Source organism: Xenopus laevis, chromosome 9_10L (genome assembly GCF_017654675.1).
Source record: "Xenopus laevis strain J_2021 chromosome 9_10L, Xenopus_laevis_v10.1, whole genome shotgun sequence".
Lineage (NCBI taxonomy): Eukaryota > Metazoa > Chordata > Amphibia > Anura > Pipidae > Xenopus > Xenopus laevis.
This window is the reverse complement of record NC_054387.1, coordinates 134,652,454-134,677,894: the sequence shown is the minus strand read 5'-3', so window position 1 is coordinate 134,677,894 and position 25,441 is coordinate 134,652,454. Positions and strand designations below refer to the sequence as shown.

The window sequence follows — 25,441 nt, the reverse complement described above, 5'->3', positions numbered from 1 at the left end:
TTTTACATGGTGCTAAAAATTAATATTATCTTTAAAAATAGCCCCTTTATTGGAGCTCCCTATAGATGTTCTCTGGTCCCTGTCTGTGTTTCAAATGAGGGGTGGGCGTGACCCTGCCAGAAGCACAGTAGTGTGCTTAAAAAAATAGTGTTTCAGGCTGATTTATTGAATATTTCTGCAAAAACCCTAATAATCCCTCCCTTCTCTTCCACTTGCTGCTCCCTGAATTCCCAGGCTGTGCACTCAGCTCACTGCACTGTAGGACAGGAACCAATCAGCAGCTAGCAGGACCTGATAGGGAACTGAAGCCTGTCTGTGCTTGTGTGACTGCAGGGTTGTGATTGGCTGTCCCCCTCCTACTGTGCTTCTGGCAGGGACCGTTAGGACACGCCCACCCCTCATTTGAAACACAGACAGGGACCAGAGAACATCTATAGGGAGCTCCAATAAAGGGGCTATTTTTAAAGATAATATTAATTTTTAGCCCCATGTAAAAGCAACACCCTCCATATATTACTTATAATTGCCTACAAAATTAGTTTTTTTTCATTTATCCTATATGTCTCCTTTAAGCAAGTCCAAAGCATAATTCTGAATGACTACAGATGTCATTTAACATGTGGATCGGGGTTTCTGTCAGTCCAAGTCACCTCCAATCAGTATAACATCCTCATATCTCAGAGAGGTGAAGGCAGTTCCTCTCTTGCTGCATTTGCACTGACAGCTGGAAGTTGAGGCTGTGCATGTACAGTCAGACAATCTGATAGTGGTTTGATACATTTTAAAACAAGAGCAGATCTGAAACCAATTAGGTTTTGCCTGGGCTCATGAACTCCTTTTGGAGTTTTTTGCATTTTATCTCCAAGGACATCTCAGTATGGCACATAACTACAAATGGAAACCGTAGTAACATTTCACCAGCATAGAATTTGTGTTTAGATGCAAAGCCTTTTCTTTAGTTCCATGTTACCCCAAGCTCTCTAGTGGCCCAGCAAATGAAACATCACACAGTATGGGATCCTTCTACCTCGGGAATGTTGAGGGGATGCCACTGGGATTCATCACCAAACATGCACTTTTCTGTCGGGTAGTCATCTGGTCCTCTTTAACCAGCAGCCACTCCATTGGTGTTGGGATATGTTCCTCTTTCTCCTCCATGCAAACTTTTCACAGACAGAGTTTTCTTGGGGAGCCCTCTGCCAAGCCTTTAAATGGGCAGCAACTATGCTCAGGGTCTACCAGTCCAGGTACCACACAGCCTCTGGACTCCACACAGACAGGGTTTTTACTTGGGAGGGCCTCAGCCTCTGGGCATTTCAATGGGCAGCAACCAAGCTCGGGTTCTGCCAGTCCAGGGATCATGCAGCCACTGGACTCCACAAAGACAGGGTTTTAACTTGGGCCTTTAAATGGGCAGCAACTATGCTCAGGTTCTGCCAGCCCCAGTACCACACAGCCTCTGGACTCCATACAGACAGAGATTTAACTTGGGGGCCACAGCCTCTGCCAAGTCTTTATACTGACAGGTTCTGCCAGTCCAGGGATCACACAGCCACTGGACTCTACACAGACAGGGCTTTTACTTGGGGGGGCTGGAGCAGGTACTAATTTCTGTCTAACAGGTCCTGCTAGAGTCCTGCGCGGAACCTATTTGTTAAACCCAAACCCGCACCTGGACCCGCAACCTGCATTCTTACCCTACTTAGACCCGCTACCCTACCCGCAAATACCTTATCCACAACTCGATCGACGACCCACTAACCATCAAGAATCAGGAAGTGCTGTCATTGTAAACTGGAAGTGACATCATCGACGTAGGCGTGATAAAAAAAAGTAAAACTTGCTATTGAATAGACCCATGACCTGCAAACCTGTAGATCCACTGACCTGCATCTATACCCGCCCCCGAAACTTCTACCTGCAACCTGCAGGTTACCTGCTTCTTTGCGGGTAACCCACGGGTACCCGACCCACTGCAGGACTCTTGTTCCTGGCTCCCCAGGATAATGGAGCTTAGTCATTTGGGAGGCTTGTTGTTCCTCCAATGGTACTGAGGTGTAAATGAGGATCTCTGTGGCCAATTGCACCCAGAACTGCTGGTAAGTGAACACATTTTGGGCATGTGCCAGAATTTCTTCCCTACAACAATCCTCAAATCATAGGATCCCTACATAGGGGTATATTTATCAAGGAGTGAAGTTAGAGATCACCACAGTCCATTAGCGTGAAATACCACCTCTCTCCATTCATTTCTATGGGATTTTTAAAGGTGTATTAATCAAATGGTGAACTTTCACTTTTACCCTTTGATGAATCGCCTTTAAAAATCCCATAGAAATGAATGGAGAGAGGTGGTATTTCACTCTAATGGACTGTGGTGATCTCTAACTTCACTCCTTGATAAATATAGCCCATAGGATTCAGTAAAGGTTGATATTCCTTAACGCACTGTTTTCTGCATTAAATAATGATGGTTATTTAAGTAACGATTCATCAAAGTATTTTCACACGCGCTAACAGACATATTGCAAGCGTTAACTCTACATTAACGCAAATAGGTATTCTCTATGCGATACTTATAGAATAGAATGAATCTTAACGCATAATTCACTAACATCTTTTAAGCGATAAAAGACTAAATTGGTGCGATAATTACGGCGAAATTTACCTCCCAGGAGTAGGCGTTACTAAACGACTGCAGTTCCTGTTTGGTGTGGTGATTGTCTTTGGTGACAAGATGTAGTTTGTAGTCGTTTTTTTGCTTGAATTTGATGAGGAGAATCAAGTCTGTGATCGCCGTAGAGTGATGCTTCCTCGAGTTTATCTACTCTAGAAGGATTAACAGAGGAAGAAGTAGTGAGGCGCTACCGATTGAGCAGGGCTGCAATTGAAGGCCTTTATGAGGAGCTGGAGCCTTCCCTACAGCCACTAACAAACAGAAGCCATTCTGTCCCTGGTGGGGTGAAACTTCTGTGCTCCCTTCATTTCTTTCCAGAAAGTTGGAGGGATATATGGTGGAGTGTTGCAGCCCACATTTTCACGGGTGCCTTGGGCAGGCCCTAAATGCACTGCGTTCTGTGTTTGGGAATTATATAAAGTTTCCCAGTAATAGGAATGAGTGGAACTCTGTAATAAGAGAATTCGACTCTGTCAGTGGCATCCCTAATGTCTTCGGTGCTATAGACTGCACACATGTTGCATTCAATCCACCTCTACACAGAGAGCATATTTTCCGAATAGAACAAGCTACCATTCGCTTAATATTCAAGTGGTATATGACAGCAAGATGACTATTATGAGCATTGGCTCTGGATTTCCTGGCTCGTCACATGACTCATTCATACTGAAGCAGTTCCGGATTATATGCTGATTTTAAAAGTGGAATAATGCCTGAAGGATGGATTCTAGGTAAATATCTGTGTCAGGTTTATCTGATGTTAATATAGTGGCAGCTAATATAGTTACATCTCATAATGTAACATTGCGAGCAGGCCCTGATTTCACAGTGGGAGACTGAAAGCAGCTTCTTTCATCTTATTTTATTTCAGGAGATGCTGGCTACCCATGCTATACGTGGCTAATGACACCAATATCCAGGCCGCATACAAGAGGTGAATACATTTTTAATGAAGCACATATGAAATCAGGCTCTGTCATTGAGTGAACATTCAGGCTTCTGAAGAGCAGCTTCAGATGTCTTGATAAATCTGGAGGAAGCCTCATGTATAGCCCCAGTAAAGTGGGCCTGATAGTTTCTGCATGGGCCGTACTGCACAATATTGCCAGCCACCACAAATTGCCTGGCTTTGTGGCTGATGATCTAGATCAGTGATCCCCAACCAGTAGCTCATGAGCAACATGTTCTCACCAACCCCTTGGATGTTGCTCCCAGTGGCCTCAAAGCAGGTGCTAATTTTTGAATTCCTAGGCTGACAGTCCACATAGGGGCTACCAAATAGCCAATCACAGCCATTATTTGGCACCCAAGGGACTTTTCCATGCTTGTGTTGCTCCCCAACTCAGCCCAGTGTTGCTCCCCAACTCTTTTTACATTTGAATGTGGCTCACAGGTAAAAAAAGGTTGGGGACCTCTGATCCTGTTCATCCCACTTGTCCGGTAAAAAGTGCAGATAAATATGCAATGGAGTATGCAGAGAGATCATAACCAATTACAGCTTGAAAACAGTTGTAATAGAAATTTTAAATGGTTGTTCAATCATGTTTGACTAATGTAACTGTTTTGTTACTTGTTAGTGGCAATGTTGTCCACAAAAATTATTTAACCCTTTAAGTGCCAGCAGGATTCCACATTTTGGTTACGCGAAATGCCAGCTGTTTTTGAAACATTTTGTGCTCTCTCACTTTAGGGCATTTTCTGTGGGAAAACCTATAGTTTACCTAGGAAAACTATATATTGTTTTTTTCAGGAGAAACTAAGCTTTCTAAATCTGCCTGAGTTTTCATGTATTTCCACATCTGAAAAAAGATTTATAGCGCTAAATACCAAAAATAAAAGAAAAATTCCTATTTTTCATAGTATATGGATTTATACCAGAAAAATATTTCATTTTACGCATGAAGATCCAACTGATTTGGAAAGCCTCATGTCTCTCGAACGTGCCAATATGTATAGTTTTAGGGAGATTTATGACTTCTGTACAGGAAAAACTCCCAGCAGTATATTACCAAATTTTGAAAGCACTAAGGCAGAAAATGGCATACTTTAGATTCCAAGGCAGAAAAATCCTGAAACAGTAGGTTTACCCCAGAAAACCATATATTGTTGAAAAATTCACATTCTGCTGATTCCAAAATGGGTAACTATGTCTCTCTACTCCTAACTACCAAACATCAAAGCTTGTCTGAACATAGCGTTTTTTATAAAAACAATTCAAAAATCAAATCACTTCAAAGGTTTTATTTTGCTGCTCCGCATATCCCACACTGTATCACCAAGAAAAAGCACCCTGAATATGATTGTCAGGGGTCCACTGAACAGTTTGATACCCATTGTGCATAGGTTTACCAAAGTATCTGGCATTTAGAGACCCCAATATGAAGTTAGCGCATCCAAATTGTTCAGAACTTTACTTCAGCTACTGAAAAATCAACACATTTACTGCAGTTTTTGTGGGGTAAAAACACAGAAAAATAGGTTTACCCCCCAAAACCATATAATTTTGGAAAGTACACATTCTACTGAATCTAAAATGGGTACCTGTGTCTTTCTGCTACACACTACAGAGACGCAAGGCTTTGTCAGTTTTGGTGAAATATCTGAAAATTGCCTCAAAGCTTCAACTTTCCAGCATCATATCGCCCACGTATCATTATGTACCACAAAAAAGCACCCTAAGGGTTCGTTTACACGAGGCGACTAAACGCCTTTTCTTCTTGGTGACAATCTAACCAAACTGCCTCCTCGTGTCTTCTGAAAACACCGCTCTATGTGTGCTTTAGCGCAGGTGACTTTTCATTATAGAGGATGGGAAGACACAAGGAGGCAGTTCGGGGAGATTGTCGCCCAGAAGAAGAGGCGTTTAGTCGCCAGGCGACAAAATCTCCCTGAATCTCCTTGTATGAACTAACCCTAAATATGATTGCCAGGAGTCCTTCAAATAGTTTGGTGCCCATTGTACATAGGTTTACCAAAGTATCTGGCATTTAAAGGCCCCACAATGAAGTTAGTCCTGTTGGTAACTTCAGCAACTGAAAAATCAACACACAGGAGAAACCTCTCTGTTTGGTGCTGAATTAAGCATTGAAATTCCTGTTTAAGACAGTATTTTTTGTTTTCACTTGGTGTGTGAATGTGTTGTCCACTTGGTGGGTGAAATTTCTCTCGATTTCTCCTCCCTGGCTATCTCCTATAAAAGGCAGGGAGGAGAAATCGAGCGCCGCCTGATGGAGCGTCGCCATGTTGCCTTTTCAGAAGAGGAGCGCAAGCAGAGTATCAGTAAGATATTTCTTAATAAAGTCTTTGCAATGTAAAGTTAAATGTGTGCTGCCATTTTTTTTCTTAAGGGCAAACAATTTTTTTACAGAAAAAATTTCATGATACTGTTCCTTTAACCCTCTCCCTGCCAGAGCAGGTGTCTCAAGACACCGAATCCTTGGCAGGCTCGGTGGGCACTCTTTACTTGGTTTCATTTTATTATTATGTATCGTCCTGGTTCCAAGAACAAAAAGCCAGATGCTCTTTCCAGGAGCTTTATACCAGAGGATTGCCACAGCAAGGACCAAGATCCAATCATTCCCTTTGTCAGGATTATTGTTTCTCTGCTTCCAGAATTTTCTTCTCAGATTCAGTCCACTCAGTCTTCTGCACCTTCAGATACTCCCATTGACATGGTTTTTGTTTCTCCTGAACTTCATCTCTGTTTTTCTGCAGACCTATTGTTCAAAACAAGCTGGGCATCCAGGTGTAATGAAGCAATGAATCTGTTAAATTGTCTTGTTTGTTGGCCATCTATGCAAAAAGACATTGCTTCCTGCACCATTTGAGTCTCTTCCAAACTTCTATGGGACCTTCTGCAGCCTTTACCTTGATGTTTGACCAACTTAGCTACAAACGTTATCGTTGAATCTCCAGCCTCTAAAGGGAATGCAGCCATATTGGTGGTAATTGATCACTTAGGTAAGATGGTACATTTTGTTCCCCTAAGAACTGGAACTTTCCCAACATATTATACTTTACATTTTTCGCCTCCATGGATTCCTAGCAGAAATTGTGTTGGATAGAGACTTTCAATTCAGTTCCAAATTCTGATGTTCCCTGTACAAATTCCTAAGCATCTCTCTTCAATTTTTCTTGGTAATGTGAGGTGCCGATATCGGAACTCACCACGGCACGGCGTCTCATTGTTGGTCGCTAGCTCTCGCGAGACTAAAGCAACTCGCCTGAAAATTCTGACAATAAAAGCAAATAACTCACGTACAGAGCTCTGACCAAAGTATACCGAAGGATGCCTTTGACAATTTCAATGCGGCTTTATTTCTGCATACAGTGCGATACATACAGTGGGTGTGTAGACAGGTCCTACGCGTTTCATGCCCCTATACCAGGCACTTTCTCAGGGTACAATTTTTTTTATCTCTCTTCAGTTCTCCTCTGCTTATAACTCTCAGTTGGCTGAATGAGTAAATCAAGCTCTTGACCAAGTTTTGAGTCTTTTTGCCAGGCTGATTGGTCCAATCTTCTTCCCTGGCAGAGTTCACCCATAACAATGCTTCTCATGTTTCTACAGGAAGACGGCCCGAGTCAGTGTGCCTAAAGGTTGAAATAAATTTTCCGCTATTTTCACTATTTCAAGACCTTGGAGGGTGGTTTTATTTTTTGGTTTATTACACTATGCTATAACCAGCACCCAGGCAGTTGCTTGTATCATGAGTGCACCACTATAGACTCTCTCTCTCTCTCTATTGAATAAAGTACCCCCTATTGCAAAATATAAGGATATTATAAGTCACGAGGAGTTCCATGACATATAAAAGCATGAAGCCAAAGGCCAAGTGCTTTTATACAGGTCATGGAACTCCAAGGTTACTTCTAATATCCTCATATTTTCCAACAAGGGTACTTTATTATAATACACAAGTTTTAGTGAGTCATGTGAAAAAAATTACATCACTGCTCACCGTTTATAACCAATGACATCACTAGTCACCATTTATAAGGATATAATCTACAGGATATTCATGGCTTTTGTGTATTATATATATATATATATATATATATATATATATATATATATATATATATATATGGAGGGGTTTGTTTGTTTATAGGTCGATAGGGAGCTCTGAACAAGCATTTTCAACACAAGTACTATTTATTATGCTTATATTTAGCAAAAGTATTTTTCAGTGTATAATCTCCCTTTAAGCTAATATAATTACATACCTATCTAGTAGTGATGTGTGAGTTGAGAAAAACTCGACCCACACTTGGCTCCCCCCCTCCATTTATAGACTCGCACGCAAATTACGATACAAAATGGTGCAGGGTGGGGCAGGCTATAAAACCGGATGTTGGAAACCAGCAGTCTAAGGTCACAGGTGAGGAGCTCAACCTGAACTCGCACATTGCCCATAAATGATGCAGCGAAGTCGGCCCATACCCACCCTTCCAGGGGGTATAGGGTTGGCCCGCACATCACTATCTAGATAATATCCTCCTGAAGAATCAAGACCCTCTGAAACTGATTCATCATTCCATGAGAATACTGAGCCTTATGCAAATCCATAGCATTGTTGTAAGTGACTAAAGGTGGCAGTCAAGTTGGCTGGGGTGGAGATCCAGGTCATCTTTCAGTCCAAGGGAAATATCCAAAGCCAGTTCACCTTGCTGCATTTTTACTTCCAGCTTGTGGAACCCGTTCAATTAGTTTCAGACAATCTGATACATTTGGTTTAACAAAGAAGGTTTGTTCTAATAAAATCCACCATGTGTTGCTGCTCTCTTTCCTAAATTAGGCCACACCAGTCCGACCAATATAATACGTAAAAATAGGATAGTTTGGAGCACACGATTCAGCAGACTTTGCTGCAAAATATTTATTAACACAACATGTTTCTGGATTCATGTTGATCCGAAACATGTCATGTTAATAAATATTTTGCAGCAAAGTCTGCTGAATCGTGTGCTCCAAACTATCCTTTTTTTACATACATTTGGTTTAAAACAAGAGGGCACAAGCAGCAGATCTCTTGAGACAATTATGTAAAGGTTAGTGAGTACAGGATCTGCTTTTAGAGAATTTCTGCTTTTCATCTTCCAGGGCATGTCAATATTGCAGCAGACGTGTGTTTCAAGGACCTGTTTTATAAAATAGTACTACTTGGTAGGTCCTGTGACTTATTGAAAAGAACTAAAAAATGGAAAATTTATACCATACTTTTCCTGGACTAAATCATGGCAGTGGGCATAGTTTCCCACATTAATTTAAATAGTCTTGTGAAAAGAACAACTAATATTCTGCCTGGGTGGAAGTATCTAGATCAGTGATCCCCAACCAATAGCTCTTGAGCAACATGTTGCTCTCAAACCCCATAGATGTTGCTCCCTGTGGCCTCAAAGCAGGTGCTTATTTTTAAATGTTGGGCTTGGGGCAAGTGTTGGATGTATAAATACCAGGTGCACTGCCATACAGAGCATCAATGTAGGTTGACAATCCACATAGGGGCTTCCAAATGGCCAATCACAGCCCTTATTTGGCACCCCAAGAACATTTTTTCATGCTGGTGTTGCTCCCCAACTCCTTTTACTTCTGAATGTTGCTCACGGGTTCAAAAGGTTGGGGATCCCTGATCTAGATAATGTTTATAAGAGCAGTCCATCAGCATCAGAAGGTTGTAGATCAGCTCCTGTACAGGAAACCACCAATCACAGCTCAGTGGCCTCATTTACCTGAACTACTAAACTGCCAACTGGAACCCTGATCAAACCAGGGAACATAAGCCAGACACTACTGGTTGTGATGTATAAAGGACTATGTAAATAAGTCCCTCAACTCCCATCAGAATGAATAGAACTATAGGAAAGGTGTGCACTGGGGAATTCATAAGCAATTGTGTGCATGGGAGGGGGGTGTTTAGACGTATATTGGGGAAACAAGTTAAATGTTTAGATACTGTATGGCCTCCAAACAAGATCTATCCCACTGCAGGCTCATCTACAAGTTGGCACCCAGTCTTACAGAAATAGCATTATAGCTCAGCAACAAACATCACATTACCTAAATGTAAACTGATTTTAAACTGCACCAATAAATCAACCTGAAACATGTTGTGGAAAATGAATTTCACAAAATAGTTTTAAGAGTCACTTATCATAGAAAAATATTGAGCTTGCACTCAGGTTGGGGGAAACAATAGTATTATTGAAAAGAATTGCCCCTTGTGAGCACTAAGCTGCCTACAGTGGAGGGAGTGCACAGCTCGCTTATTTATTGCATTGTGCTCCATACAAATTCCACATCCTACGTCACACACATATGTATATACTATCACTTGTTTTTATAAATAGTATTGTTGTCCTCAACCATTGTGTTGATTTAATAAGCTATACCTCCGGTAGGGGATCCAATTTTCTATGATAATTTTCTATGATTTTATTTAAAGTGACTCTTCCTATGATTATGGTGTAATCTCCTTTCCTGCTGCTAGTGTCATCCTATCAATGAAATTCACAAGTTTTATATTTGTGTGATACATATTTAAACATGTATTTCCCCCTTCTAATTTATAGTAAACACATATATAACTGACAAGTCATTCCCAGCTGGGTATATCTCCATTACGTTATCCAATGTGAAAGCATTAGTAAAACACACCTGCCAAAGTGATATCCATGGAGTCTCTAATGTCTTGGGATATGACCCTTCTTGTTCAATAAAACACTGAATATTGTCTGTTGGTGGGAGGCTGAGCTATAGTCTCAAATTAAATTAGGTTTCCTCCGTTTCCAAGGGTGAGGGAAGAGTAATTATCGTACACAAGTCTTACCAATGGTCAGTGTCCCATCAGCCAACAGTTTGGACAGTATTGGTCTAAGAATTGTCCTATGATGAACTGCTTATTAAACACAGTGTTTCATCATCTCTGTAAATACTGAAAGGCATATTAAAATATAATCAATGTAAAAGAAAAGTTTGGCTGATTTGTAAAAAATTTCCCACATTCAGAATAAGAAAATGGTTTCTCTCCAGTGTGGGTTCTATAATGATCAGTTTTAAAAAAAACCTCCCGCATTAAGAACAAGAAAAAGGTTTCTTCTCCATGTGGGTTCGTTGACGATGAGCTGCAAGTTGTGATGAAGAGACAAAACATTTACCACATTCAGAACACGAAAAAGGTTTTTCTCCTGTGTGAATCATTTGATGACGAGTAAGGTAAGATGGATATGAAAAACATTTCCCACAAACAGAACAAGAAAAAGGTTTTTTTCCAGTGTGAATCATTTGATGACGAGCAAGGCTCGATGGATTTGAAAAACATTTCCTACACTCAAAACAAGAAAAAGGTTTCTCTCCTGTGTGAATAATTTGATGACGAGTAAGGTGAGATCGATCTGAAAAACATTTCCCACATGCAGAACAAGAAAAAGGTTTCTCTCCTGTGTGAGTCATTTGATGACGAGCAAAGTGAGATCGTTTTGAAAAACATTTTCCACATTCAGAACAGAAAAAACGTTTTACGTTCATGTGGGTTTCTTGTTGATGGGCAGTAAGTCCAGATGAAGAGGCAAAAAATTTTCCGCACTCAGAACAAGAAAATGGCTTCTCTCCCGTGTGAATCATTTGATGATGAGCAAGGTGAGAATGATTTGAAAAATATTTCCCACACTCAGAACAGGAAAATGGTTTCTCTCCTGTGTGGATTCTCCGATGGACAATAAGTTTTGATGAAGTGGCAAAACATTTGTCACACTCAGAACAAGAAAATGGTTTCTCTCCTGTGTGAGTCCTTTGATGACAAGCAAGGCTAGATTGCTTTGAAAAACATTTCTCGCATTCTGAACAAGAAAAAGGTTTCTCTCCTGTGTGAATCATTTGATGACGAGTAAGGCAAGATTGATCTGAAAAACATTTCCCACATACAGAACAAGAAAAAGGTTTCTCTCCTGTGTGAGTCATTTGATGACGGGCAAGGCTAGATGGGTTTGAAAAACATTTCTTACACTCAAAACAAGAAAAAGGTTTTTCTCCTGTGTGAGTCATTTGATGACGGGCAAGACTAGATGGGTTTGAAAAACATTTACTACACTCAAAACAAGAAAAAGGTTTCTCTCCTGTGTGAATCCTTTGATGACGAGTAAGGTGAGATCGATCTGAAAAACATTTCCCACATGTAGAACAAGAAAAAGGTTTCTCTCCTGTGTGAATCATTTGGTGACGAACAAAGTGACATCGTTTTGAAAAACATTTCCCACATTCAGAACAGAAAAAAGGTTTTCCCTTCATGTGGGCTCCTTGTTGATGGGCAGTAAGTCCTGATGAAGAGGAAAAAGGTTTCTCCCCTGTGTGCATTTGACTTAGATGGACAGTAAGTTCTGATGAAGAGGCAAAACATTTCCCACATTCAGAACAAGAAAAAGATTTCTGTCTTTTGTGGGTCATTTGATGTTTATCAAAGTCTCTCTTGTGAATCAGATATTTATGGCCCTCATTGCAACTGTATTTTCTACGTAATATATTTTTTGGTGACCAGTATGGATTTCCATCATATTTATTAGCCTTCATTTTTAAGAGGCTGCATTCCATTATAGGAGAAGGTGTATCTGTTCCCTGTATCTGTTCAGTAAGTGGATTAATGCTGCAATCTGATTGGTTTCCTCCTTCCCATGAAACCGACTGCTCATTAATACCAATTAATATATAATTATCTGCCAAGCTGTTATTCAGACTGCATCCCATGACAGGAGTAGGTGTATCTGTTCTCTGTATCTGTTCTGTAAATGGATTAATGCTGCAATCTGATTGGCTTCCTCCTTCCCATGAAGTTGACTGCTCATTAATACCATTTAATATATAGTTATCTGCCAAGGTGTTATTCAGACTGCATCCCATGATAGGAGTAGGGATATATGTTCCCTGTATCTGTTCTGTAAATGGATTAATGCTGTAATCTGATTGGTTTCCTTCTTTACATGAAACCACTTCCTCTTTAATCCCATCTGATATATAATTAGTTGCCAAGCTGTTATTCAGGCTGCATCCCATGATAGGAGTAGGTGTATCTGTTCTCTGTATCTGTTCTGTAAGTAGATTAATGCTGTAATTTGATTGGTTCCCACTTTCCCATGAAGCTGACTGCTCATTAATACCATTTAATATATAATTAGCTGCCAAGATGTTATTCAGGCTGCATCCCATGATAGGAGTAGGTGTATCTGTTCCCTTTATCTGTTCTGCAAATGGATTAATGCTGTAATCTGATGATGTAATCTGGTTTCCCCCTTCACTTGAAGTCGCTTCCTCTTTAATACCATTGCCTGGTGGGGGCTGTTCCACTGGAGAAATTTCAGGGTTTATATGATTTCTGTTGTTAATATTATTATTACAGCATAAAGTTGCTTCCATATGTGCTGTAACATTGCTGTCATCTTTATATTCACAGGCTGCTAAAAGAAAGACAATTATTTATGGCTGAACAGATACACATCTAATAAAAATAAAAAATACAAACTTTTTCTAATAATAAGCATAACAATAGAGTTACGCTATGGCCACATGACATGGATCTCAGCTCACAGAGAAACACAGTAATTAATATCATCTGACAAACAACTTTGATTTGACAGAATGTGTCCAAGGGTACAATTTAGCACTGGGGGCATGGACTGAAGCATGCAGGTAAGTAATCCTATAGATAAACACAATATATAGGCTCACTTCCCTGTTTTCTCTTCCCACCCCTAGGTAATGAGAAGAGTAGGACAAGAAGTGGCCCCAAGGGTGAAATTAAACCAAGGTAAAGAGGACAGAGGCAGACTTGTAGAAATAATGTGTCTGCTCCAGTTTACCCTTCTTGGACCACCGTTTGCTGCAATTAAACATTTTCTGTACAGTCAAGCCTGAATACAGATCCTGTGACCCTCCTGTATGTCCTGTGACATTCTACTTTAAGCTTTGATACAGATCCTGTAGAATGTCACAGGACATACAGGAGGGTCACAGGATCTGTATCCAGGCTTGATTTAGGAACAGTGACATCTAACTAATATATGGTGCTGGTTCAAGTCTTGGTTTAAATTAATATTATCTTCAAAACTACCCTTTGTTGGAGCTCCCTCTAGATCTGCTATTGTCTCTGTCTGTGTATCAAATGAAGAGTGGGCGTGTCCCTGCCAGAAGAACAGTAGAACAGGGACAGCCAATTACAGACCCAATTTCTTACAAGCAAAGGCTGGTTTTAGTTCACCACAATGAAATCTTTAGCTTTGCTGCTCTCTCAGTCTGTAGTTTTTTGGGGGTTTTTTTGCATGTTGAGAGAAGCGGATTTGCTCCCTTCCCCAGTTTCATTGATCTGCACTGAAAAGTACAGGTTCTGCTTGAGTGCAGGTATACAAAGCGGACATTGTAAAAAAATGCCTGCTTTCATGGTTTTTGGGCAAGTCTCCGCTTGGCTCCATGTACCTGCCTGCACTAAAGCAGAAGCTGTACTTGTCAGTGCAGATCAATAGAGTTGGGGAAGGGAGGGAATCCGCCGCTTCTCTCAGCATGAAAAGAATAAAAACTGACTCTGTGTGTCTCAGCCTTATGGCAAAATCTGTTCTCTCATATCTGAAGTAACAAACTTAATTATAACATTCTTACGGGTCTCCTTGAAATGTCAAACATCCTGAATAAATTCTATGCTCGGTATAAGATAGAAAGCACCCATTACTCACCCAGTGGGCAGAGCTGTTGGGGATCCACCTTTATCTCTTCCTCGTAAAGTTCCTTGTTTCCTTTTATATAGTCCCACTCGTCCAAGGAAAAATAGATGGAAACATGATGAGTCCTTATGGCAACCTGTCACACACAATGTTCCAGTCATCCCCCAGCCAGAGAAAGGGATTATCATCCACTGTTACTAAACAATAAGGGGCCGCTGTACCCACCTCTCCAGTCAGCAGCTGGATGATGTTGGACATGAGTTCCAGGATCTTCTTGTCATTCTTGTTATTTTCCTTCTGTATGACGGAGCCAGGGGCATGCAGGGCCCCCCCATCATCTGACTTCTTCCTAGGGATGTAGTGCTAAATATTGAAAGGAAGAGAGAATGGTGTTTGAGCTGCAGAGAGACCCCCTTTGTACAGACAGACAGTCTCTTGTCAGTGTGCCAGTCACAGTGCCCCTCACCTCTCCAGTCAGCAGATAGATCATCTCCAGTGTGAGAGTCACAATTCTCTCCTTCTTCCCCCGCTCCTCCTCCTCATTTTTATCCTTCTTCTTCTTCCCCTTCATCCCTGTGTCACTCGCTTCCTCCCACATTCCCATTGGCTCCTTGTGGGAGGGACTGACCTGGAAGTGCCCCTGGAATTAAGCACTTACACATTTCTATACAGGATTATTCCCAGCAATATCACCCCAATAGAATTACATATTTATCATAGGCTGATACCTCCCTGCATGGTTGAATTTCTTTGGAAAAGTCTCCCAAGCCCACAGCATTGGTCTTAATCATGGGCTTGATCCTCTCTCTCACCATTAGTGTTACGATTGGTATCCCAAACCCAGAACAAACCCCAAGGTCTTGGTCACAACTAAGCCTTCTGCCTTTAACAACCAATCGGGAGGAGTCCTCCGCTACTCGGGTGACGCCAGGTCTTAATATAAGAGGACCAGGGGGAGAGTTCTGGCCAGGCAAGGGAACACCACATTATACAGAAATGGAGAACAAGGAGCGTAGTCGGGGTCACAGGCCGGGTCAATACCAACAGGCAGAACGGTACAAATTCAGGAAACGAGCCTGGTCGGGTCACAGGCTGGGTCAATATCAAGGCAGCATCAAATACTAGCAGAGGTCAGGACAGGCAGCAAGACAGGACTTGGTCAGGAACAGGCAGGGTCAAAAACAACAGTAAACACATTGAAAACACATTGAGAACCCTTTAAATATTTAAATTGTGTCAGTGATGACGTCAAGTTTGGCACGTTCCAGATAAAGTCCGGATATAGGTGAGCGTGCAACCAGGAAGAAAAGCGCATACCGGGATGACACTGGAGGATACCGATGTGGCAGGCGTCCCTGCCGAGGGTGTGACCAGACCACCCGGGTAAGTTGTCACATTACCTCCCTCTAGAGGAGCCACCGGACCCCTAGGCTTATCAGGAAACCTAGAATAAAATTGTCGTATCAAACGATCAGCTTGAAAATCAGAGGCAGGGACCCACAACCTCTCCTCAGGACCATAACCCTCCCAATGCACCAGATACTGTAATTTACCTCTGACAAAATCAACTATCTTCTGCAACTGCTCAGACTGACCTTCAACAGACAATGGAGGTGGAGGAGAAGACTGACGAACAATTCTGGCAGGTTTTAAACAAAGTCTTAGGACACGTTAGAACATAACATAACTCCGGATGAGCTCTGCCATTACCGCATTGGCAGTTGATGTTTTTAAAAAAAGACACATGAAATGAATTAGAAATCTTAAACTCAAGAGAAAGTTCCAACCAGACAGTACTGGGATTAATGATCTCAGATATTGGAAAAGGACCAATGAATTTAAGTCACAATTTAGCAGAGGAGACCTTCAAAGGAATATTCTTAGAGGACAACCAGACCTTATCACCCACCTGATACTCAGGAGACACCCTGCGATGCCTAAAAAAATAAAAAGGTTCAGGGATTATAGTCAAAAACAGTAAAAAAAATGCACATATTGTTCCAAAGACTGATTTGTTCTCTCCGTCTGACCATTGGTTTGTGGATGGTATGCAGCGGAGCAAAAAGCCCTCCAAAACAGAGACAATATTTGAAGGAGCTAATATATAAAAGAGGAAGAGTCCAGCGAGGGACTTGGCAGAGGGGGAGGGTGGAAAGGGGAAGAAAATGGGACATTTTACTAAAACGATCCACCACTACCCAAATTACCATATTCCCTTTTGAGGGAGGTAACTCCACAATGAACTCCATGGAAATATGGGTTCATGGCCTTTCAGGGATAGGAAGCGACTGTAGCAGCCATTGAGGTAATAACCTGGAAGTTTTAGAACACTGACAAACCGGAATGTATCAATATAGTTACCAACATGCTTTCTCAAGATTAGCCACCAAAGTGTACGATAGAAGGGAACAGGTCTTTGTGCAGGTCTACTTTAGCGTCATGAGTCTCAAACAGAACAGACTCACAGTCTCACAAGTTCTTCTGGAACAAAAAGTTTTCCCGGAGGCACATTCAAAGGATTATCTTGGACTTTAGACAAAGAGGAAAATAGGTCTGGACTGCCACAATCACTTCCTTACCCAAAATAGAACCAGGTTCACTAAATACTCATAATGCCCATCTCGGGTATTTGCCCCCTTCCTTAATTTGAATTAAGTTATAGGTGCCCCTAAGATCAAGCTTTGTGAAGATAGTGGCATCCTTAACCCTATTGAATAGTTCTGAGATCAAGGGAAGGGGGTAATGATTTTTCACTGTGATCTTGTTAAGACCTCTATAATCTATAAATGGCCTGAGACCCCATCTTTCTTTTCCACAAAAAAAGAATCCGGCACCTGTAGAAGAGGAAGAATGCCTTATGATCCCTCTCTCCAGGCTTTCCCTCATATATTCCTCCATAGCCTGGTACTCTGGAAGAGAGAGAGGGTATGCTCTACCCTTAGTAGTAGAGGAACCTGGAATTAAATCAATGGGACAAGCATATGTGGTGGATGAAAATACATCAGAAAAAAGAGGAAAACTGAATAGGCAACCGCTCTAGGGAAGTAGCAGCAAGGACTTTGGTTTCACACACTGGACTCCACTGAATTATTTTTCTAGTGGACCAGTCTAGCCTGGTATTGTGTCGCTGCAACCAGGGGAGGTCTAGAATGATGGGAGTACAAGGACAATCAGTCACATAGAAGGATATTGGTTCAGCATGATTCAGCATGACCATGGACATAAGAAGATTCTTGCATTTAAAAGACACCAAACCAGACCCAAGGGAACTATCATCAATGATAGACAGAGCAATGGGACAAGGGGTTCATAGGTATGCAATGTTTGTGTACAAAACTGGCATCCAAAAAAGTTCCCTGCTGCCTCAGAATCAAAGAAAGTAGAGCACTGTGCATGACCCTTATCCCAATTCAAGAGGACCTAAATTAGAATTTGTGAAAAGGAGAATGACTGGGGAGTAGTAGAAACAGCATCACCCAAGCAGGATTCCCCAGACCTTCTTAGGTTTTGCCGTTTCCCATCCTCTTGGGACAAGTGTCAAGCAGATGACCTTTAGCCCCACAATGTAGGCATAAACCATTAGCCCTCCTACGACCCTTTTCTTAGGAAGACAAGCAAGTTGAACCCAATTGCATGGGTTCCTCAGTGGATCTAGGGGCAGAAAGAGATGGTTTAGGAGCCACATATGGGGACATAGTATAAGGGGTCATCATAGCCACAACCTCCTGACATCCCTATGCCTTCTATCAATCTTAATTGCCATATGCATAAGGGAGTCAAAGGAGGGCTGCATAGGGAAATTTGCCAATCCCACCCTGAATTGACCCCTTAAAGCCATATCATTCTAGTCTCTTCCACCCAGGGGCAGAACTCTGTACAATAATCCTCGACCTGCCAATTGCCTTGTCTGATGTTAAGGATCGCTGAATCCGCAGAGGTGGTGTGGTCAGGATCATCATAAATGATGACCATTGTCTTAAAGAAGGCTTCTAAAAAGAGATGGGCTGGATCACTAGCATATAGACTAAACACCCAAAGCTGGTGATCCCCCTGTAGTACGGTTATTACAAAAATTAACCCTCAACTCCTCTGTAGGAAAGAAAAAAATAAATGGAGAATGCAGGCCTCCCAAAAGAAAAAGACCTCCGCTAAACCTCTCGGGAAATTAGGCTCCACCGTAGGGTTAACCGTAGCTTCGGACTGGAGTCTGCATGATGAGGCTGGAGCAGACATGGCAGCTACAGGCTGCTATTGAAGGATGTACAGATGAGCTGATAGTCTCTGTAAGCACTGGATGGAGTCCTGTTCTCCTAGACGCTAAAGCAGGCTTGCCAGGATCACTTCCGTGGTAGCAGAGGAAACCGCTGCACCTTCAGCGTCCATGTTGGGCCCAACGTACTGTCTCAATTATTATTCCAAACCCAGGACAAACCCAAAGGTCACGGCTCAGCCTTCTGCCTTTAACAACCATTTTTCACTTCGGGAGAAGCCCTCCGCTACTCGGGTGCCACCAGATCTTAATATGAGAGAACCAGGCAAGGGAACTGCACATTATGCAGAAAAGATGAACAAGTCGGGGTCACAGGCCAAGTCAATACCAAGAGACAGATCGGTACAGATTCAGGAAACAAGAGCGTAGTCGGGTCACAGGCCGGGTCACTATCAAAGCAGCGTGAATACAGAATCCAGAAGACTGGTCAAATAGTAGCAGAGATCAGGAAAGGCAGCAAGACAGGACTTGGTCAGGAACAGGCAGTAACAACAGTAAACACATAGAAATCTCACCCAGGAACTTTTATGTTGGGCAATGAAAACTACACAAAGAGCCCGAGTATTACTGGGATGATGCAGGAGGATAAAGATGCAGCACATTGTTTCTATAGCTAGAGGAGCATAAAGCTCTGGTACATTCTTGTTATTTGCATAATATGTCTCCTTTACAGGAGCAGTATTCCTAATATATCACTAATGTCCTTCCATTTCTATTGGCCTCAATGTGCCCCAATCCCCCCTCCCCCCAAGCCTCCCCCTTATGTCACCACAGAGTCAGCCGACAGCCTATTCTTATCCGTACTATTCCCCCACTCTCCCTACCTGCTCCCCAGTATGTATAGCTGCCCCCCACACAGCTCCAGTCTGTATCATCCCCTCAGGCTGCAGGACTAACAAATAGCAATTCACTTGTGCTGCCTGGAGCTGCTGCTGCTGCTGCTGCTGCTGCCACATAAACTGCACTGAGTCAGTACAAAGTGTCCCTGGGAATAATCAGCTCATGTGTTGGGAACAACAAGGTAACGCTGCTCCTTTATTGCTAGTGCAGCCCCGATCCCTTACTCACCGGTGTCCCCTCGCTGCTCTGTTGCTTCCTGTAGCTGTGAGGAAGGAAGTGGGGGAAGGAGCTGAGACACTTGCTCATTGGCTGTGAGTGGAGTGTGGGCGGTACAGAGAGCAGCAGAGACGAATGATTGGATTAGAGAGCACAAGGGAGGGACAAAGAGTTAGGGACAGAGGGAAAACTCACAGATTGCTTTGTAAGTGTAAACAATAACTGAGGTTTTCAGGACTGTCAGGATCCTTAGTTGTTCAGGCTGTGAGCAGTAGGTAGGGTTGCCACTCGGCCGGTATTTTACCGGCCTAGCCGGTAAAACACCTGCCGGGGCCGGTATTACAAATTTACCAGCAATGTAGCTGCCAGTAATTTGTAATACCATTTACAAAATCCCTTGCCCGCCGATGAAAACTTAAATTTTCCACTGCTTCGGGCGGTGGCCCGCCCCTTTTTGTGATGCTACCGCATGAATCCGCCCCTTTTTGAGTTGCGCCCACCATCGTCACCGCCCCTTTTTGCATCACGTCCCGCCCCTTTATTTTTGTTGCCACCTGCATACCCCCCAACCGTCCCGTTTTCCGCGGGACAGTCCCGTTTTTGGGTGTCTGTCCCGCTGTCCCGGATAGTGGACTCATTTGTCCCGCATCCCGCCAGCAGCGGCGGAGGGGAGGCGGCGATGGCACGATGGCCTTTGTTATATACGATAACAAACATGGCGGCGCACACGCTATCTGAGGGTGTGAAAGCTTGTGGCAACTGTAACCGGCGGCGGAAGGGCCAGAGAGAAGCGCAATTACCGGATATTGTGTCCGCCGGGGGGCGGGGTGTAACTGCCATAGGGAAGTTGCTGTGACTTCGCTCACAGTGCCGAACCTCTCAATTCCGCCTATCGGTGACTCCCTAGCGCTCAAAGCCGGATGCTGATTGGCTGTTGTGGGTGACAGTGGGTTCGGTTGCGCAGATGGACTCAGGCCCTTCATGGCGAGGGTTGGTCATTCCCAGTAAGACACTCGGGAGCGTCACATCCGGGGACTGAGTAAGCCAGGCCGGGGAGTGTGGGCCTATCACCGGCCTCTCGCAACCGTATCGCCTAACGCCTGGGAAGGTACGTCCGACAGATTTGCCGTGGGACAGGGGTAAGTTGCATCCCGGCCTGTGACATCAGTGGGCGGTGCTACAGCGGAGATGGACTGTGTGTGTGTGTGTGTGAGAGCAGTGTTACATGTGTGTGTGAGAGCAGCACATCCCCACTGGTATGTGTGTGTCACTGTATGTATGCGTTTCACTGTGTGTGTGTGTATCTGTCTGTATGTGTGTTTGTATGTGTGTGTTACTTATTTACAATTTGTAAAATGAACATGGTAATTAGGGGGTGTGGCCACAAAAATGGGCGTGGCCACAAAAATTTGCGCGGACACAAAAATTTGCGCAGCACAACTTTTTGTCCCTCTTTTGATTTCCAAAATGTTGGGAGGTATGCACCTGTTCAGTAAAAATAATGTTTGATGGAAATGTTCTGTGTTTGTTTCTTCTTCCCTAGACTTGCTTTTTACATTTAGGCTAAAGGCTGATTCTCGGGCTGCAGATAAACATAGTGTAAGAAGGCACATCTTGCAAGAAACCTTTTCAAATCTCAAAATACATTGCACTTAGCTATATGTATTGTATTTCTATACCATTAACTTATAACCTCTGCGAGGTAACTCTCCTGAGTAACCCAGGTACAATGGCATAGCTGTAAGGAAACATATCAATAGCAAGAGTTTCATTCCTGGGCAGGTAAACACCTGCAATAAAGGTACAAGTTAGAAATACTGCATTTCAAACACATCAGTATTCTAGTCCATCAAATAGCCGAAGCCACAGTCCTTTTTAAATGCACTTAGGAGGGTAAAGGAAAAATTGGATGAACCTACCAATGGGCAGGTGTTAACTAAACAGTCTTGGACTTAACTCCAACTGGAGTAAAACAAAGAAAAACCCTTCCCTGTAGAAAGTTCAGTCACTTTGAAGGGACAAGAAACAGACAGCTCAAAAATAACTGCAAACAGACTCCCAATGGAGTATCAGCAAAGGAAATGTTCCCTCTATGAGATTTTCACCAAAATTAAATCATATGAAGAAATCTTGCTTTGGTGTTTTTATAAGGAATATAATATTTGGGATGGGGTTTGTCCACCTATTGTCCATCTCCCAAGTAGACCTCCAAATTGAATTATTTGGTGGGGTTATACTTCCCACAGCTTTTCACAGCATGTTTGAGAATGGTGGGTCCGTACCACCACTCTTTTTCAATGGATCACAGGTACTCCAATCCTGCTCACGTCTCACCTTATCTTGATTTGTGAGACAACTGTGTGCATCTTCTCCTTTCGTAGGATCTCATCAATCAGCCAATTCTCATAAGATGCAGCCACCTTCTCATACACCCACAGAGGAGCATAGGGCATAAAGTAACCCCAAGCTCTATGGACATGAAAGTTTAACACTCTCTGTACTCTGGAGACAGAAGTGAACACATTGGGATCTGCTTGTCCTGGCAGCACTCAGAAATCTTTTTCCTCCTCTGGACCCATGATTGGAGGAGCGGTAAAACTGCGAGGCATTTCCTATATGAGGGTCCAACTCATGCTCAACTTCTGGAGTCTCCTCCTCATATTCTTCCCATCCTGGAGCTGGTCCTAAGGTATTATCTTCCTTAGGCTTGGGAATAGCAGCAATCAAATCTTTCTCCCTCTCAAGGGATATCTTGCCCCACTCATAGTGGTATAATGCAGCCATATTAGAACTCTCACTAGGAGTTTGATGCACCATCACTTTGGGGTATGCTGACTTTATCGGGTCACTAGCCACAGATCTTTGGCATTTGCACCGAATCTGTGCAGGAACTTCCAATATGGATTCTCCATCACTATCCACACTGGAGGGCATTAACTTTTCCAGCAAGTAAGGGTCTCTGATAGTTGGAGCTACTGGTGCAATATGTCCTAACTGGCCAAAAGAGAACTTACTCCAAACAACATCATAGTCTTTGACTACATTTGGAGAGGGGACAGCAAGGGCTGTATACACAGTGACAGTCAAATCCCCACAAGGCCCCGAATCACTCACCAGCACTCTGCGGTGTGAAGGACTTTCCGATGAGCACAAAACAGGGGTATCTTCCCAGTCAGTATTCACCTCCAGTGAGGAATCTGGCTCAGCAGAGTCAAACATCTTCTGGACTTCCATGGCAAGTAAGGGTCTCTGATAGTTGGAGCTACTGGTGCAATATGTCCTAACCGGCCAAAAGAGAACTTACTCCAACCGACATCATAGTCTTTGACTACATTTGGAGAGGGGACAGCAAGGGCTGTATAAATAGTGACAGTCAAATCCCCACAAGGCCCTGAATCACTCACCAGCACTCTGCAGTGTGAAGGACTTTCCGATGAGCACAAAACAGGAGTATCTTCCGTAGTCAGTTTTCACCTCCAGTGAGGTATCTGGCTCAGCAGAGTCAAACATCTTCTGGACTTTCATGGCTCCTTTAACACCCATGGGTGCACTTGATTCACTAAGATCATCGGGAAGGTCCTCCTTTCCCAACATCAGCACAGGCTGCAGGGGTTCCTCCTCCGAGGATACAGGAGCAGCTTCAGGCATGAAGGCCGCATCAGCCTCAAACACGTGCCGCACCCCTTCTAGGAATTTCTCTGGTAGCGGTGAGGAGAGAAGGCCGCAAGCTGAAGCCCCTATTGCTTTTGGGGTACTCAAGTCTCCCCCTGGTGCAACTGGTTCTGACAATTTTAAAGGTATAGGCCTCGGACACGCCAAAGGGTCACTTAGGCTCCCATGCGATGCCGAAGTAGCAGTGACGCACTCATCTGCTGTCCAGCCGGACGGTAAGATTTCATCGACCACAGCCGCGGACATGGGCACATCCCCCTTCAAGCGGAACCACATCAGATAGGGAGACATAATCTGGAGTGAGAGAAATCTCACTGGGTGGCCCATCTAGGACGGCTTCGGTAACGGGTTCTAAGACCGGCTTACGCTCACCTTATCCCGTATCATTTCCACCAATGGAAGTTGGTCAGCCCGGTTATAGGGTCCCATCCATAAGCGGGCCTCACACTGTGAACATACGATGCCTGGATCCTCCAAGGCGTTGGGCGCTTCCATCTCACATAACCCACAGAACAGAATCATCCCACTGGTTTCACAGAGGGAAAAGGTTCCTTGATAAACATACTATCGCTCGGGCTCAACCTGGGCAGTAGAACAGGGCATTGGATCCATTTTAATATCCGGAACCTCGGTTTCAACAACAGGTTCTGCCATACACTTCTCCGACTTAGCTAAGTCCACCAGCATGGAAGCTAAACTCAAGATGGTGGCAGTACTATCTTCTTAACCCATGCAGGGCAGGGCAGCGGCTCTGGAAGTTGCGCAGTACAAAACTTTTTAACAGCAACATTTCCTACACGAGGGGGCATAAGCGGTGGTGTTGCAGGGCAACTGTCCACTAATGGGGCTTTTCCCAAGGCCAAACCAGAACGTTCCTCAGCTAAGAGAAAGTCACTAAAGTCTATGGCATCATTAGCTAGGAACGGGTTGATCCCAGGGATAGACACTTTAATTTTAGTGTAGCCTGAGTCCTTAGTGCTGCCGTCCTTTTGTTCTCCCAAAAAGCTGGAGCTATAAAAGGATTCATTTATCCTTGTGCTTCCATAAACAGAAGTCTGGCTGAGCATAGATGAATGACGGTAGGTTCTAATTAAAAGGGAATCCTTACTGCATAAGACTGTAATAAAAAAGGAAAAAGCACGGTTCCCATTTGTATATACATATGGCCCAAACAGCAAAACAATACAAAAACGTATTTGTCGCTATAAGTCTATAGTACAGAAAGATCATATTTTGGGAAAACACTATTTTCTCCTACAAAAGGGGTAGAAATATAGCTGACAGACTGGTAAAGTCTGACCTAAGAAGCAAACAAAAACACACAAGATTTCTAGGTACCACTAAGGTAGGCACCTTTCCATGCCTCAACTGCTGTTGTTGCAATTCTATCATAAAAGGGGGGCCCAGTCCAACCTTGCCAGGGGGTAAAACAGGAAACACTGTGAATACACCTCACAGTAAATGTGACAAAAAGATGGGATGTAAACAGAATCCACAGGATTTAGGGCAGCCATTATGAATCCCCTCTCCTCCATATGGGTTATCCAGTAAATATCACAGTTCTGGCCTCCAGGACTATAAAGGGGCCTTCCATGGAAAGGGGGACATTCAAAGGTGAAACAGTCGGTATTTCACTCCCAGCAGTCAGGCCCAGGTGACTCATTCTCAGGTAACCCCAATAACAAGTGGACCCCAGAGAGTATTGGTAAAGATTTTAACCCCCCGGCCTTTTCTTTAGTTCCACATTACCCCCAACCTTTCTAGTGGCCCCAGCCCATGAAACATCACACTGTATGGGATCCCTCCAGCTAGGGAATGTTGAGGGGATGCCACTGGGACTAACCAAACATGCACTTTTCTGTGGGGTAGTCATCTGGTCCTCTTTAACCAGCAGCCACTCCATTAGTGATGGGATATGTTCCTCTTTCTCCTCCATGCAAACTTTTTCCCAGTTCTTCCAGTCCAGAGATCACACAGACACTTAAATCCACACAGTTTTCTTGGGAAGCCCTCTGCCAAGCCTTTAAACAGGCAGCAACTATGCTCAGGGTCTACCAGCCCAG

General features: G+C 43.3%; 1 protein-coding gene across 1 annotated transcript; it reads right to left on the bottom strand.

Annotated features, from left to right (window-relative positions):
* Positions 1–10,194: 10,194 nt before the first annotated feature.
* LOC108703743 (oocyte zinc finger protein XlCOF7.1-like) lies at positions 10,195–14,659 on the bottom strand. Its single transcript, XM_041576562.1, has 3 exons — positions 14,606–14,659; positions 14,393–14,516; positions 10,195–13,123 (listed from the first exon to the last, which is right to left on the bottom strand). The coding sequence occupies exons 1-3, from the start codon at positions 14,636–14,638 to the stop codon at positions 10,752–10,754; spliced, it is 2,529 nt and encodes an 842-aa protein (XP_041432496.1). The 5' UTR covers positions 14,639–14,659; the 3' UTR covers positions 10,195–10,751.
* Positions 14,660–25,441: the final 10,782 nt, after the last annotated feature.

Excerpts from the sequence above, each read along its gene's own strand:
- LOC108703743 (XM_041576562.1), bottom strand. The coding sequence starts at position 14,638 with ATGTCCAACATCATCCAGCTGCTGACTGGAGAG. Across the intron at positions 14,517-14,605 it reads TCCAGCTGCTGACTGGAGAG|GTTGCCATAAGGACTCATCA; the intron begins GTGGGTACAGCG and ends TGTGTGTGACAG. Across the intron at positions 13,124-14,392 it reads CCAACAGCTCTGCCCACTGG|CAGCCTGTGAATATAAAGAT; the intron begins GTGAGTAATGGG and ends TCTTTCTTTTAG.